Source organism: Coniophora puteana (genome assembly GCF_000271625.1).
Source record: "Coniophora puteana RWD-64-598 SS2 unplaced genomic scaffold CONPUscaffold_12, whole genome shotgun sequence".
NCBI classification, from domain to species: Eukaryota; Fungi; Basidiomycota; class Agaricomycetes; order Boletales; family Coniophoraceae; genus Coniophora; species Coniophora puteana.
Window position 1 is genome coordinate 418,653 of NW_006913064.1, and position 14,510 is coordinate 433,162.

Here is a 14,510-nt window from a genome sequence, read left to right on the forward strand (position 1 = left end):
CAAAAATGGTCGGCTTCGCGGGTCGGCGGGTCTAAGCGAGCGGTGTTAAGGAGAAAGAAAAGCGCTTTTCAAGCTCGCGCAACGTTTTGCTCAACAAAAACCACAGCCCGCCCACACCGGGTTTCGTCTCCTTGTTGTCTCCCTGACGAGGAAGCCACCCATATCAGACAACCGGATCTGACACACGCGCCTCGAGGCAAACGCAAGGCGCGTATGATGCCCCCCTGAACACCGGCGCGCTCTGCCTGAGAAGCTGGACATTTCCAGTGAATCCAGTCCATTCCGGGAACATTCTGGGCTGCCTCTCATCTTGGATCCGTTGCGCTTCTCTCCAACGCCTAGCTCCGCACCAACTCGTACCAACTTATCATAGAAAGCTTCTAAGCCCATCTTGGTGTTTGCAGTACATATCGCGACCAATTAACAAACCACAGCAAGAGCACCGACATACTGTACGGTCAACGTGCGCAGGCTAGCATCAGGAACGACAACAATGGACAATCGATTGGCGCGCCATCGTCAGAGCAAACTTAGCAAAGTCGGCATGTGGACCGACCGCCTGAAGGCCTTTCCGGCGAGATGAAGCCTAAAATTGTCCACGTAGCGATGACGTTCCGCTATGGACATGATTCGACGGGGCATAGGGCTTGCTCGAAGCGGTGGCTCACCGCCTCTCACCGCCCAACAATAAGATCACAATCATTGGACGATACTTGGTTTGTATAAGACTCAATTGCGATGTACGGGCCTTTGCTCTCTGCGAGGCCGTTGGCTTTGGGAAGAGGCCCCACCGTTGAAGGATCTGAGGATGAGGATGAATATACGGGCAAATACTATCGGACGTGATGGCTCCACCAGCACCCACAAGCCATACTTATGGACCTAGCGTCATCACAGCGAAAGCTCCGAGCGGCCGATCGTGTTCATCTCCGCAGCTCAAGTATTGTCAATCCACGTTCTTGACATGCCAAGTCTGCCCACGCGAGCACAGCGACATTTCACGTTGAGACCGCATCGAAGATGGTGGTAAAGATCCGATGCAAGATACACCTCCTGGGCTTCGTCATTAGCCTGCGGCGCATGGCTACGCCCTGATTAGCCCTGATTGGGCCGCGTCATAAGGCCTTACGGTGATGAGCCTATACTCATACCCATCGGATATGTCCTCGGGCTCCCAACAACCCAAATGCGAGTGAACGATGCCGATGCTTAGTTTGAACACAGCGCCCATTGACTTTGCGACAGCTGCGTAAGGCTTCAAGTTAACCAGATAACACATAGTGTCTGGCAATGCAAGATCAGCCCCACCAGCAAGAGTCAGCGCCTTGCGCACCACTCACATGTGTGTCTAACACATTCTCAAGAAGCTACCTTGCGATGATCAACTCCACAGCAGTGCCTGAGGTTTATGTCTTGTTCCAGAAACGGCTACAGCCTGAACTCATCCTGATACTGGTGGAGACGGAGTGGACAGCCGAGGATGCATAGCGGTTGATGTTCAAGGACAACACAAGGTGATGTCGAGAGAGGAAACTGCCCAGAGTAGGTATCTCACAGCACAAAGGGCTTATAGGGTACAAAGACCACATTATTCACTTGTAGGCCTTCTCTTGCCATCGTCGGGTTCCGAGCCTCGAAGTATGAGTCATGTTGGACCATGAAACACCCATGCATGTGTTTTGGAGTCATGGCGGCACATCTATTACGCCGCAGCTTTGGTCAGAATATCTAGGAATATCTGTCCCTCAGCTGTCCTTGCGAGAGGGTTGCTTCGGAGAATCGTAAGCACGATGCGCACCAATTCATTGCAATGGCCCCCAGGGGCCTCTTTCTTGGGTTGCCTCGTGCCGTCGCGATAGAACTGTGGCATGGGAACTGAGGCCTTATTTACGGCGGGACGCAAAGATACCGGGTCCAGTTCTGGCACGCGAGGAGAACCATCCAACTTTGCACCGCCTGCCTGTGCTGCCGCCAGTGGAGACCACGACTGACCCAGCCATCTTGCCCGCAGTCCTTCAGGCATCTTCGGGCTCACCTTGACTGTTGCTCGCTGAGGTGAGTCCGTATCAGTGGTCAATCCGAAACCACCGCAAATCGCGGGTCGCGTGGAAGACGGAAGCAAAATAGCGAACGCGCACTCCTTCCGGATTGCGATCTGCAGACAAGCTTGTCCGAAACCGTTCCATCGCCATCACCGCATGTGCCCCAGGGGTCTGCTGCGTGACGGCTAATTTGGTTTTTGTTCTTCTACTACCATCTCTTCTTCCCTCCCCCGCGCGCGCGTGCAGGACGTGCCCGCGTCCCCGACTTACCCCAGGCCGCCCTATGCAGCCGCTGCACCACAAGGCTGCGTAAGTACAAGGATATTGGATTTCGCATTCTCATAAGAGCCGCGTGCTGACCATGAGGCATTGTATCATAGAGCCCCGTCGCTCACGTTACTTGCCCACGTTCGCCGTATCTTCTGGCGGCGCGATCGTAGCGCTTCTGGACCATCCGGTACCTTCCCCCTCCGTCCAACTTCGTCTCGTTGCCCTCGTTCACCGTACGGTGTGGAAGCCCACTCGCGTCCGTCACGCTGCGAATCGTACCCACGCGTCTACGCATTTTCGTCCCGATCCCTGTGATTCCGCCGCACTCCGGACGCCCCCTGATTCATGCTGGCGCAGCATCCCACAGAGCCAGATGGAGCATGGAAGGAGAAGTTGAGGCGAGAGATTGAGAAGAACCTGGGCTCCATGGTGGAGGCGGCAAAGCAGAACCGTCAGGCAAAGCTTTCAGCAGGGCAAGTCAGCCCAGATCAGCGTGGTTCTCTCGATCGCGAGTACAAGGCGACCATGGAGACTATCCGTAGGCTCGCTGAAGGGCAATTTCGAGACGCCGTGGAGAGAGAGCGCGTGGAGCGCAAATGGGCCTCGGGCGACGCAATCGACGGGAACTGGAGCGATGCATTGGTGAAAGAGCAGCAAGCAATACTGGACAACATAGAGAAAGAGAAGACACAGAGTGGTGGCGGCGTTCAGCGATCGATATCAGGCCAGTCAACCCAGACCAACCGAAGCACACCTGATTCGGCAACAGGGCTCACTTCGTCTTTTGCCAGCCAGATTAAGGCCGTCGGCATTACGGGGTCGCCCACTGCCTCGACATCCCAGCCGAGTTCAACAGCTCGCATCTGGACGCCAAAGGAGTCTCCCGGTACGGAATTTGGAAGCTACTTCCCGCGATCACCGATTGCTCAGGAACCGGAAGAATCGAAGACCAACATACGCAGCGGGAAGAAACGTGCTGGCTCCCTCACCAGCATCGTGAGCTCGAGTCGTCCACCATCCATTCCTGAACAACCAGAACTCGGTACGCGTTCTCGCCCCCCTCCCAACAACATTACCGGTGAATCGAGCTATCCTCCTCGTTCGTCTCTCGAGTCGCCTGCTAGCGTACGCGGCAATAGCATGCGCCGCATGGTGGGCGGGAATGTCCGCCCCAACCTCCCCGCGTTCTGGACGCCGACGATTACACCTGAGGAGGACGCTGCCCAGTCGAAGGCGTACGTCATAGCAGGGAGTAGCAGCAACGAGAGCGCTTCATCTTCTGTCCGCCCTCCACCAGCTCTACGCCCGCCAAGTCGCAGCACAGATCCACCAGCGCCAGGTACGACAAACACCCATGCAGAACGAGGGCGAGAGCGAGGAAGCAGGCAATCATCAGACACCTTTGGCGAACCATCGTCGCATAGCGATCGCTACGCTTCGAGGGACTATGCTACTGCCACGCCTAGCCCGACGTCTGCAGTGTCTTCTGTGTACACACACACGGCCGACGGGTCTCGCGCTTTCCCTCCCCCGTCGGCGAGTCGGCCTATTGTTAAGAGGAAGACATCGGCTGCTGCTGATGGACGTGTGCAATCAAGCCCTAATTCCAACAACTGGATCCATTCGGGGCGTTACGAGGCCTCCAGTTCGCCGAGTACGTTCGACAGCGGTCCTCGTAGTTGGCACTCGTCAGGCCTTCCTGAGCAAATATCGAGGCCTGACCTGAGGCAGGCTGGTACCAAGTCCCGTCAAGATCGTCGCGCCGTTAAACATAGCGACGATTCGGACGAGGACCCGGATGAAGGCTCGAAGGTCTGGCGTAGTCGACGATACGGTGATAGACCACTCCCGAACGGGTATGCACCGCCCTTGCAGCGGCGACCCGAGGGGTCTATCAGGGACTCCAGGACGCTAGACGAAGAGGATCACGTGAAGCGGGAGGCGGAATGGAAGAACCGGGACGATGAAGAGCGCATCAGGCACGAGGAAAAGTGGAAGAAGCAGGACGAGGAGGATCGCCTGAGGCGCGAAGAGGAACGAAATCGGCTGGACAGAGAAGAGCTGGCGAGACGTAGAGAAGACAGAAGGAAATGGGACGAAGCGGAGGCAGCGAGACGAGAGAAAGAGAGCAGGCGCTGGGATGCAGAGATCGGTCAGCGAGATACGGAGAGGACTAAGCGCGAGGGGGAGTTGCAGAAGTATGAAGAGGAGAGGAAAGCGTTCGAGGAAGAGCGGCATGGCATGGCAGAAGAGCGCCAGAGGGTTGAGGAAGAAGATCGACGTAGGCGGGAAGAGCGGAAGAAGTTTCAGGATGAGGAGAAGTTGAGGAAGCAAGAAGTAAAGAAGCACGAGGAGGAACGAGATAAGTATGAGGCGGAGAAACGCCGTCATGATGAGGAGGACCAGCGACAGCGTGAGGACGGCCAAACCAAGCAGGACGAAATTGACAGGCTGAAGGGCGAAGCCAAGCGGAAGGAAGAAGAAATGTCTCGGTTGAAGGATCTGGTTCGGCGCAAGGAGCAGGAGGTCATGCTGAGGGAGGAGCAGACGAAGGAGAGGGAGGCGGCTGCAGAGAGGAAGGAGGAAGAAGCCAGGGAGCTCGAGAAAAAGGCACGATGGAGGGAGGAAGAGGCCCTAAAGCGGAACGACGAGGCGCGGCAGCGAGAAGAGGTGGCGGTACGAATGGAAACAGAAGCGAAGGAGAAGACTAAGGAGGCTCAGGCAAAGGAAGAGGAAGCTCATCGGACTGGGGACGAGACTCGCCGTCTTGCAGCCGATTTGCGTCGTAGGGAGGAAGACGTTAGAAAGAAAGAGCAGCAACTGCAGAAGCGCGAGGAGAATCTCGCTCAGAAGAAGGCCGAGTTTTTCCAAAAGGAGCTCGACATGCAGCTGCGGGACGAAGAACGAGGGAAGTGGGACAAGCAGCAAGGGGAGTACCAGAGGCGTGCAGAGGAGGCCGTCAGGCGGCGTGAAGAGCGCAAACGTCAAGATAGCTGGGAGAACGGGCGCTCGTATCCCTCTCAAGGTGGCTCCTCCTCCCAGCCCTCGTCTAACCCCTGGCCGATGTCGGATCACGCTGAAGATTACACGTCAACTACGACTCCGGATGGTGCGTCATTTGCAAAGGCCTCCTATACCCCCCGGACCGGTAGCGCTTGGTCATACGCATCGGGCCATACTACCTCAACGGCCACCAACCAGACTTCGACTTCAGCCTCCGCGACACCAGGTACCAAGCCGAGCGCTAGTCGTCCAAAGCCAGCAACTTCGAGTTCGTATACGACTCTTTTATCGGAAGCCGAGTGGCGTCGTCGCCAGGCTGAACAGGCTCAGCAGCAAGAGGCGCGGTTCCGTCAAGAGCAGGTTCGGCTTGAACAAGAGCGGCTTTCTAAAGAGTCAAGAGCGCTCAGCAGGATGGACATCATTAGACTGTTCGACTCACATCAAAGCCAGTGGGACAAACTTCACTCACGGGCTACTCTCAGCTGGGACGATTTCCCGTGGCCGATGTTCAGGTGCCCTATAGGTCCAGATGACTTGACGGTGGCTGGGATTAGCGCATATATGCTATCACCTTTGCAGCCTACGGACAAGACTGTCAAGGAACGCATTCGCGAAGGCATTCGCAAATGGCACCCCGACAGGTTTGAAACGCAGGTGTTGTGGAAGGTGAAAGAGGAGGATAAAGAGAGGGTCAAAGAGGGTGCTGGCAGCGTAGTACGCTGCTTGAACGATCTGCTACGCTCGAGCACTAAGGTCCTGTTTTCGTAATCGCATGAGCATGAAGTAGGAGCGCATTTTAACTTCTCGAGTCTAACACCCACCGGAACGTCTTGCAGCTGTAACGTCTAAACATGTATCTATACCCACACTCCGCATCTAGTATCCTCAGTGTACACGAAGCAATAAACCACCTATGTACAAGCGATAATCTGTAGCGGGCTCGCGTCTCATGTCTTAACATAGGTTTGGGCATACTGAGAAACGCGAATCAGTTCACGCAGCATAGTGGAGATAAAGCCAAGGTTAAAGCTCACGCATACAAGTTATGACGCGTAGGAAACCATGACATTGTCGCCTTCAGTGTGTAATTCAGAGTCTGAGCCGTTCAGGAGGCTTCACTGTTATCAAGCGATGTCATTGAGTGGACATAAGCGGTAAGGTCCATGGTTCACGGGCAAATGTAAACAACTGGCCGATGGTGATTCAGAGCGAAGATGTCGACTCGGCGGCGGAGCGCTGAGTTCGGAAGCGGGCTTTATCGGAAGTCGGGTTGTCAAAGCCGCTCCATCCTGGACTCAACGATGGCATGAACGTCGAAGAACAACCACTGGTGGTAGACAACGAGGGGTGACTGTGAAAGACAGAGTCTCAGCCCGAAGAGACATCGAAACAGTTCAACCCAGTTTTTCAGACGCCCTTAGTGGCGTTCAAACGTCTTTTGTTTGACCTCAGCCGTTGGATCAAGTCACCCAAAAGTCACCCGCCAATGTGTTGATTTCGGGCCTTCGCTCCCCGGCCGAAGAAAGCATAGACAGAGCTAGTATATGGAAATGGGGACAATGCTGAGACAGTAATTATAAACTGATGCCCATTACATGAAGTTGGTTGAAAGACTCGTAGATGGGGGAGGTGGCAATGCGGTAACCACACGTTCCCATCTATAACCGAGTCGAGCTGTTCGTAGTTCCTGTTCGTTTCCCCTTGCTAACCTGAGAGACAGAGATAGTGAGCGTCATCGCAGAGTCACCAAGAAAACAATGTCATTTACCATGATCCATTGGTAAGCCACAAGGGCGGAGAACCTCCTCTTGACCGCATATCATGAAAGCGGTTCTTCATCATGTCGTGACGTTCTACTATTGTAGTATCGACCATCTTCTGCTCTTTTGTCACCGTAGAAAGAGAGCGATAAGGCACATGTAGCAGCTCAAGTCCAGAGAAATCCCAGCTAGCACTGGTAGAATTCCGGATACGGTCTATAATAACCTCCAGTGTTGTTCCACCCCGGAAAGCGAAGTAGGTATCTTTAGCGAACTCGTGAACGAAGTAGAGACCTCCCTTGGTGATTAGAAGGCGCGCGCCTTCATCTTTCCACAGAATTAGCTGAGCCCGACCTAGAAATTCGTACGAGTGCGATAGCTCGAACGAAAAATCGTCTCGGAATGGTACGTCCTCGCACCGATGACTCCAGTGAAGAAGTCTTCCCGGTACCACGCTTTGAGTGTTTACATCTGGGATATCGATGAGACGCCTCTCAAACAGAGAGACCTCGTAGTCTTTAGGTTCGGTTTCAACGTGGTGGGTCCATGGGGACGGTTCGACGTCAAGGTCTATATGACACTGTTGGCTGTTCAGGATATAGAAAGAGCTGTAAGAAACTCGCGTACCGTGGGCAAGAGCTCGATGCCATCGTCCATTACAGAGGTTGGGGCGCGATCGCCCTCAAATAAAAACCTAAGTGGAGCACCAACGAGGTCAAGGACAGCCAGTTCTCCAGCCCAGTTTCCGATGGATACTAGTCCCAAGGCATCATCAAAGGCGACGTGGGGAAACGCACACAAACTCGGCTCGCCCGCGAAAGACACTCGTTCGACACTGGGTGCATGCCCCAGCGTAAGAAACGAGACAGAATCTTGAAAGGGGCTATAGAAGTCGGTATCCTCGCATGTATATAAGATACGGCCGCCTGAAGCTCCAGCGGTGAGACACGTAGCGTCGTAAGAATCAACAACTTGAACAGGTGCAGTCAAACTGCAGACCCCGAGCGTGTCTGCAGCTTGATGGCACAGAAGGTTGCATTGCCATATACCGAAAATGTCAGGATTATCATCGGTCGCATGTATTGGCTTGATCCACGAGAGCTGTTGAGAGCACGATGGTCCAATGGGGGCATTTGGCTGGAGCGGTGAAGCTGACCCTAGGCTGCTGACAGGTTGGGTGAATGTTACCTCTTCGACCTCTCCCCACATCAAGGGATCTAAATGCAAGGTCTGAATGTGTCGTGGTTGGTGCTCGGGTGAGGGAATGGTGAAGATCTTGACATCCATTGCGCTAATCGTCACAATATGACCTTTCCAGGAACATGCTTTGATGCGCGTTCCCTGGCCAGTGCCTTCGAGTGAGTCACAAAATGTATTTTCCTTCCGCAAAGAACATACCCGATGGTCCGGGACTGTCGCCAACGGCCAGTAATCACCACTTTTCCAGTCAACGACGTGAGGAATTGCCATATTGTCTTTCATAGCGCAAACAAGAAGACCGGAGAGAAGCAGGACTATCTCGCTATATCCAGAGATAACTTTGATTTCGCCGAAGAAACAATCTTCATTCAACTCGAATAGCTTGAGAACCGTCAATACAGGCGTCCTTCAAGAGCGTACGTATAACGCCATCAGCATGGAGTAGGGGAAGTCATGAGTCCGATGCAATCGCACCTTGATTCAACTGCTACGACGACCAGAAGCTCTCCGTTCTCGACGACGGCTTCTCCACTGTTAACTGGGCCAGGTAAAAAGCAGCCAGTGATTGGGTCTAGATGCTCGCTGTCGAGAGTTGCTAAGTCAAAGAGCTCGAGAGTGCTGCTGATCGTGTCTTTTGCAGCCACGACTAGCCATCGAGATGCTATTGTCCGGAGCCATGTTACAGACCGTGGCGAATCGAGGCGATATATCGATCGAAAGGAGATGGAGTGGGTATGCCAGGCATGAGCCAAGGAAGAGACTCGGCAAGTGATCGCCTCGATTTGGCGGCAGGTAAGAGCTTCGACTTGCTGAGCGGAATTCGGGAGAGATACGTGCTCTGTCTGCATCAGGTGGCGTAGACGTAAGAGCCAAAGCTGCTTGTCATATGTCGAGTCTCGGAACGTTTTACAAGTCTGCGACAACTTGAACTGATGGTGATTGATACTATACATCTAATGCTTACCTGTCTCAAAGCCAGTATACATAACGTGTCCGTTTCCTGCATTATACAAACCAAGATCTCTTGTGGAAGGTCCGTGAAGTGCATTGGTTGTAGTACTAGAGCAACAAAAGTAGTATAGGGGTGTGGGAGGTCGAGAAAGTAAATAGCGCGCGAAACTTTGGATGACTATGATTTCCCACGGATAGCAGGCGTCTCCTTTTTTGAAATATCACTCAAGACTAAAAGTTAAACGTCAGACCGGGACTCGAGCATTCATGCACACGCGCCACCTCTGCTGGGCCTGGACCAGAGGGGAGAAAAAGTGTTTATGCCGAGAACTGGTAAATCAAAGAACTGAAATTATGACCAATAACAGAACGTGGCACAGGGCGCCGTAGATACTGAAGGAACAGCCAAACGATATATAAACACGAAAGTGGAATTCACGAGAAGGTCCATGATAGCTGCCAACAACTCCTCAAACTAGAATGCCGAAACCATCCGAGCGAGCCACTCGACGTCGTCGACCACCGATGTCTGAAGCTCGATGAGCTGACCGAACACACTTGTCGACGAAGCAATAGAGACGAGAGAGAGGCAAGAAGATAGCGAGTTGGGTAGCCTTGGCTCGTTTGCGCTCGCAAGGTATAACTCGTTGTCAGCTGGACAAGTCGCCGTCGGAGTGATCGGCGATGTTGGTCGAGAAACCAGCGTTGAAATAGGCGTGGTCGAGGGCGTGGCGCTTGACACAGGAGATGGGCTGGATGATACCTCGTCTGAAGACTCCATTTCATCGTCGTTGTCATTGGATGACAAGGACAGCGACTCCAGCATATCTGTGATATCCCTGACCATCGCACATTCGAGCCGATCCTCTTTGATTGCCACCTCCCTCGCGCCAGCCAGGTCGTGTTTATCGAAGGGGGACTCAGCCGACTCAGGAGAGAAGGCGCGTTGGGAAGGTGCATCGCCCCAAGAGCCCAGGACCCGCTCGTAGATAGCGGACAATTCTTCTTCGAGGGCAATCGAGACGTCGTCCGCAGCTGAGAGAAAAAGCGCAAGTCAACGTATGCTATAGTAGTATTTCAGAGCTATAACTTACCAAGGTAATCAGACTCGGTCGATCCATAGGATGTCGACGTAGAAATTGGGCAGCAGAAAGAGTCGCATTTCGCAGTTAGTTGGCTGACATTGTCGATTCCGCAAACGATACCACCCTCGGGCCGGGTAAGAACGACATGCGGAGTGCCAACGCGCGCTTGAAGACCTGGCAAGAGAAAAGGGGCAACACGTCAACCGTCAATTCAATCTCAGGATGGGGTGACGGCGTACCTTTCTTATCTGCGATGTACTCTTCTACATCCTCCAGCTCCTCTTCACCGAGCTGCCTGAAGATGACGCGCTTGAGGATCTTGATATCCTCATCCTTGTCAGCTGTCTCTTGGCCCATGGCAAAGACCGTCTCCGAGAGCTGCGTAGCGCTTGAGAGCTGATCCTCGAGAGCGTCCTCGAGGTGTCGGCTGGTGTGCTCTAGCTTCTGTACCTTCGACTCGAGAGTGGTCTTGAGCTCGTCCAGGTAGTAGATGTGCGAGAGGAGAAACTTTGAGTCGACGTCGCCGTGGGGGAAGGGTGAAGTACGGTGGATGCTGGATACTAAAGGCGCAGAGAAAGTTGAAGAATGAACGGAAGATGCAACAGGTATTAAGGTGGAAGAAAATGAAACTGAAGTAGGTATTAAAGGATGTGCGAGCATCGAAGTAGAAGGGGACACTATAGTGGAAGTGAACGTCGAGACGGAAACAGGAAGAGAGGGGAAGATGGGCAAAGACAAGGAGGTGGCGATGGGAGGGGAGACATGTGCAGAGCAGATATCGGAGGTGGAACAAGGTGGGATTAGCGATCCGACAGAGGAGGCAGCATGATCGCCGCGAATGCTGAAAGTTTTTGATATTCCGCCCTTCGGCTCGGGTCGCTTCCTCTCGAGCTCTTCCACCCGTTCACCGAATTGCTCGTTGACGGAAAGCAGGGCCCGGAAAGCCTGTTCGGACAACTCAGCACGCTCGGCCTGGACATCGGCCTGGCCGTTGGCTTCAGTGAGTGCGACTCGGAACCCATCGGCCTGAAAACTGATTGCTAAGCGTAACATCGTTATCTCGTCCTCCAGGGCGGTATTGTGCGCCTTGAGCTCGCGAAGCTCAGTCGCTACGACGCTGGTGGCGTGCTCGGCGACCTCGATCTGGGCCTTCAGGTTGTCGACCTCGGAAGCGAAGCACAATCTGGGGCTAGTTTCAGGAATGAAGTCCTCTCGCTATCACGGCAGAGATACTCACTGAGACGAGTTAAGGTCTTCTTCTCCAAGCTTCGCTGCATTGGAATGAGACCTGCATATCAGTCAGCTCGTACCAAGTCTGATATGATACGCGGGGTCGGGGTACTTACTTGGTACCTTGTATGTGAGCCATGACTGTCCCGACGCCAAGCGCGGTAAGGAACGGATTGACGATGACGAAAGCGAGCCCAACGGCAGCAGAGACAGCAACGAACAAAGTGTCGAATTGGGAAGACATATCTAATACTGGAAGTGTTGTAGAGCTTGGCGCGTGCGATGGGAGAGATGGTGTGAGGAGGAATGAGAGAACTAGAGAGATGTCGAGAGTAGCTGCTGATATATGTTTGCTGGCCGCATACTAGACTTAACTGAAATCTGTATTTAGCCAGTCGTTTTCTGAAGGCGTACTAGGCAAGAGTCGGGGAGAGCATCAATTCTGGACTTCCGGTCAGTATCAGGATGGTGGACAATGTCTAAACCAACCGCGTACCGTAGAACATCGACTTCCAGGACCGTGATATATCTCCCTCCTTTATGGAAGACGACCAAGGATGTCCAGGGTAGAGGATTCGAACACTATCTGTAATGATATTGAGGGATAGAATGCATTCTACATCGTATCAGCAGTTGAGCTCGTCGGAGATGCGGAATATATGTTATATTGGTGCAAGATGATAACCACTGCGAGGCTCGAACGCGTCAACGTAACAACCGTTTGTGGTTGGCTTGAAGTTGATTCAGGGCAGGTAGTTCCGCGTCCGAGATCTAAGCCCCTGAGCAATGGGCGGCTATTGGTTGGCAGCACAACAGAACCGCCACATGTTCTATGCTCTATTAACCTCATCCGAAGGCGTCACAAAGTTTAACCTAGGCATGTTGCCTGCTTGCCAGTTGCACGCACACAACGCAAAAGTCTTATTCTGCAGCGACGCCGTACTTGCGGACCGTCGGAGATGCATGATATTTACACCTTACGTTATTGTTCAACTTGCTTCGAGATAAATTTATTTCGCTTCAGTCTCCACATCCCACCTCTCCATCCCAGCAACATCCAAAGCGACCAGGAACCGAGAAACGCAGTTGTATGCAGCGACAGTGCCCGTAATCTCCACAAGCAGCCTATCTCTTCTCTCCTCTTCATCTGCGAATGCGTCTTTCAATTGTCGCCAGATTGCCTCAGGCACGACGACGTTCCTTGTCATGGCGTCCGTGTACGCGAGCACCGCGAGTGCCTTCTCGTCCAATGCTACCTTCCTCCCGCGGTCTTCCCAGTGTAATCTTGCTGACTCATACTCTGCCAGCGTCCCCAAGACATGCACGGGTGCTTGTTCGACTAGCCGCAGGACCTCATCTGCCCCCTTCTCAAGTTCCGCCTCGGCATTCGCCAATCCTATCACTCCCTCTCCTCCTATTCCGCTCCTGTCAGATTTCATTCTCTTGATCCACGCCTCCTTTAACAACCTGGCGTGCTGTATCCATTCGAACTTGGCGCGGTTGAGCACCGCAACACGACAAATCGCGAGCTCGCGCAAATCGTCGCTGAGGGTGCACCCCGTGCGCACCGCCCCGAGGAGCCCGTTCCACCCCTGCGTGAGCACGGGGCTGTACAGCAGGGTTTGGTCGAGCGCATTCAGGCCGCCTTGGGTACGCCGGCGTGCGAGGGTCGCACTCAGGGCTGAAGTGAATGTGGGGTCATTGGAAAGCTGAGGAGGTGGGTTTGAGGGATCTATGGGCGGGATGCGGATGGATGATCCGAGCTCTAGCGTATCGTTGCTCTCAGCAGGGATGGACGGCGACATGAGTGGACTGGACTGTGAGGAGCGGTCGAGGGTGGTGCCCACGATCGTCGGTGGTGGGTGCCCGTGTTCTAATCTTGGACGTCTACTCTACTCCAAATGTTCGCACTGCAGATCTCTCAGCGTACAAACATCATGCGCTTCCGGTCAATCGCAGATAACTTTCTCAAGGTCCTCGGAATCATGGCGGGATGTGAAAATTGAGCACCCGGAGTTCGCCCGGTGACACTGTGACAGCTTATGAAACTAAGCTGAAACGGGAGGTGCTAAATGGCACTGAAGATATCATCAGCATACAAATACTCAATGGCTGCAACGTTCATCTGCGGTAATTACGCACTTATGTCCATGGCTCTCAGTCGTCATTGACAACACTTTTCTTTATATGTCATAGCGCAGATCCGGATACTATACATTGTCCGGTTCATGAAGTACATAAAATGGCAAATTCTTTTGCTACCCAGGCTAAAGCCCAGCATCATCCACCATTCTCAAATTGCGCCCCGTGTTCTCGAAAGCTGGCCTTTTTCGCAGACTAACGCGGTAGTTTCTGCACTCTTCGCGTAGCATGTCGCAACAAGCACAACATATCCATACTTTAGGGCCGCCGTTGGCGCAGAGAGGTGCGTTTGTCTACATAACTCTGGAAAGCCAGCTCAATGCATCTCGCCTCTCTGCTAACATGCTTTGTCCTTTCTCATAGTCTCCGGCGCGGTCATGCACGGTATCGCTATCTCCTGCACAATTTTCCGCCTCTCGTATCGAGCCTACAGGCGTGAGCTCTGGTGGGAGGACGCGTGGGCGGCACTAGCCTTGCTTGCAGATGGCATGGCTCTTGAGATTGGCTGGGGTAGAAGGCCCATAAACCGTGTGTGTTTGCCTCGCTACTGCGGTTCGTTGTTCTGATGCATATCTGCGGGACAGCAACCACGGGCGTGTCGCGGTCACTCACGCTGGCATTCTTCGAGTCGGCGCAGGTGAACAATGTCGTATGGTGAGGCTTCGGCTCCACTCTATGATTGCTGTCTCATTAACAATGGTTTTTACGAGGCCTGCGCGCATGAGCATCCTGTTTTCTTTCATCCGCATCACGCATCCAAATTCTCCGCACCGTCGCGCTGGATATGCCGCCGCGATTCTTTTTGCTCTCATGTGGTTGATTATCTT

At 53.5% G+C, this 14,510-nt stretch overlaps 5 protein-coding genes across 5 annotated transcripts; 1 reads left to right on the plus strand and 4 right to left on the minus strand.

Annotated features, from left to right (window-relative positions):
• Window positions 1–1,702: 1,702 nt before the first annotated feature.
• CONPUDRAFT_75912 (uncharacterized protein) lies at window positions 1,703–2,023 on the minus strand (the record flags this gene model as incomplete). Its single annotated transcript, XM_007774233.1, has 1 exon — window positions 1,703–2,023. The coding sequence occupies one exon, from the start codon at window positions 2,021–2,023 to the stop codon at window positions 1,703–1,705; it is 321 nt and encodes a 106-aa protein (XP_007772423.1).
• A 190-nt stretch (window positions 2,024–2,213) lies between these two features.
• CONPUDRAFT_168122 (uncharacterized protein) lies at window positions 2,214–6,234 on the plus strand. The gene is made up of 2 exons (XM_007774362.1): window positions 2,214–2,351; window positions 2,423–6,234. Exon 2 carries the CDS (start codon window positions 2,658–2,660, stop codon window positions 6,081–6,083), a length of 3,426 nt encoding a protein of 1,141 aa, XP_007772552.1. The 5' UTR covers window positions 2,214–2,351; window positions 2,423–2,657; the 3' UTR covers window positions 6,084–6,234.
• A 672-nt stretch (window positions 6,235–6,906) lies between these two features.
• On the minus strand, window positions 6,907–9,323 carry CONPUDRAFT_146194 (uncharacterized protein; the record flags this gene model as incomplete). Its single annotated transcript, XM_007774363.1, has 7 exons — window positions 6,907–7,024; window positions 7,084–7,655; window positions 7,703–7,830; window positions 7,873–8,416; window positions 8,474–8,681; window positions 8,750–9,189; window positions 9,240–9,323. 7 exons carry the CDS (start codon window positions 9,321–9,323, stop codon window positions 6,907–6,909), a joined length of 2,094 nt encoding a protein of 697 aa, XP_007772553.1.
• A 378-nt stretch (window positions 9,324–9,701) lies between these two features.
• On the minus strand, window positions 9,702–11,785 carry CONPUDRAFT_168124 (uncharacterized protein; the record flags this gene model as incomplete). The annotated part of the gene is made up of 5 exons (XM_007774364.1): window positions 9,702–10,261; window positions 10,321–10,485; window positions 10,551–11,494; window positions 11,549–11,599; window positions 11,658–11,785. The coding sequence occupies 5 exons, from the start codon at window positions 11,783–11,785 to the stop codon at window positions 9,702–9,704; spliced, it is 1,848 nt and encodes a 615-aa protein (XP_007772554.1).
• Window positions 11,786–12,479: 694 nt separating this feature from the next.
• CONPUDRAFT_168125 (uncharacterized protein) lies at window positions 12,480–13,693 on the minus strand (the record flags this gene model as incomplete). The annotated part of the gene is made up of 2 exons (XM_007774365.1): window positions 12,480–13,414; window positions 13,684–13,693. 2 exons carry the CDS (start codon window positions 13,691–13,693, stop codon window positions 12,552–12,554), a joined length of 873 nt encoding a protein of 290 aa, XP_007772555.1. The 3' UTR covers window positions 12,480–12,551.
• Window positions 13,694–14,510: the final 817 nt, after the last annotated feature.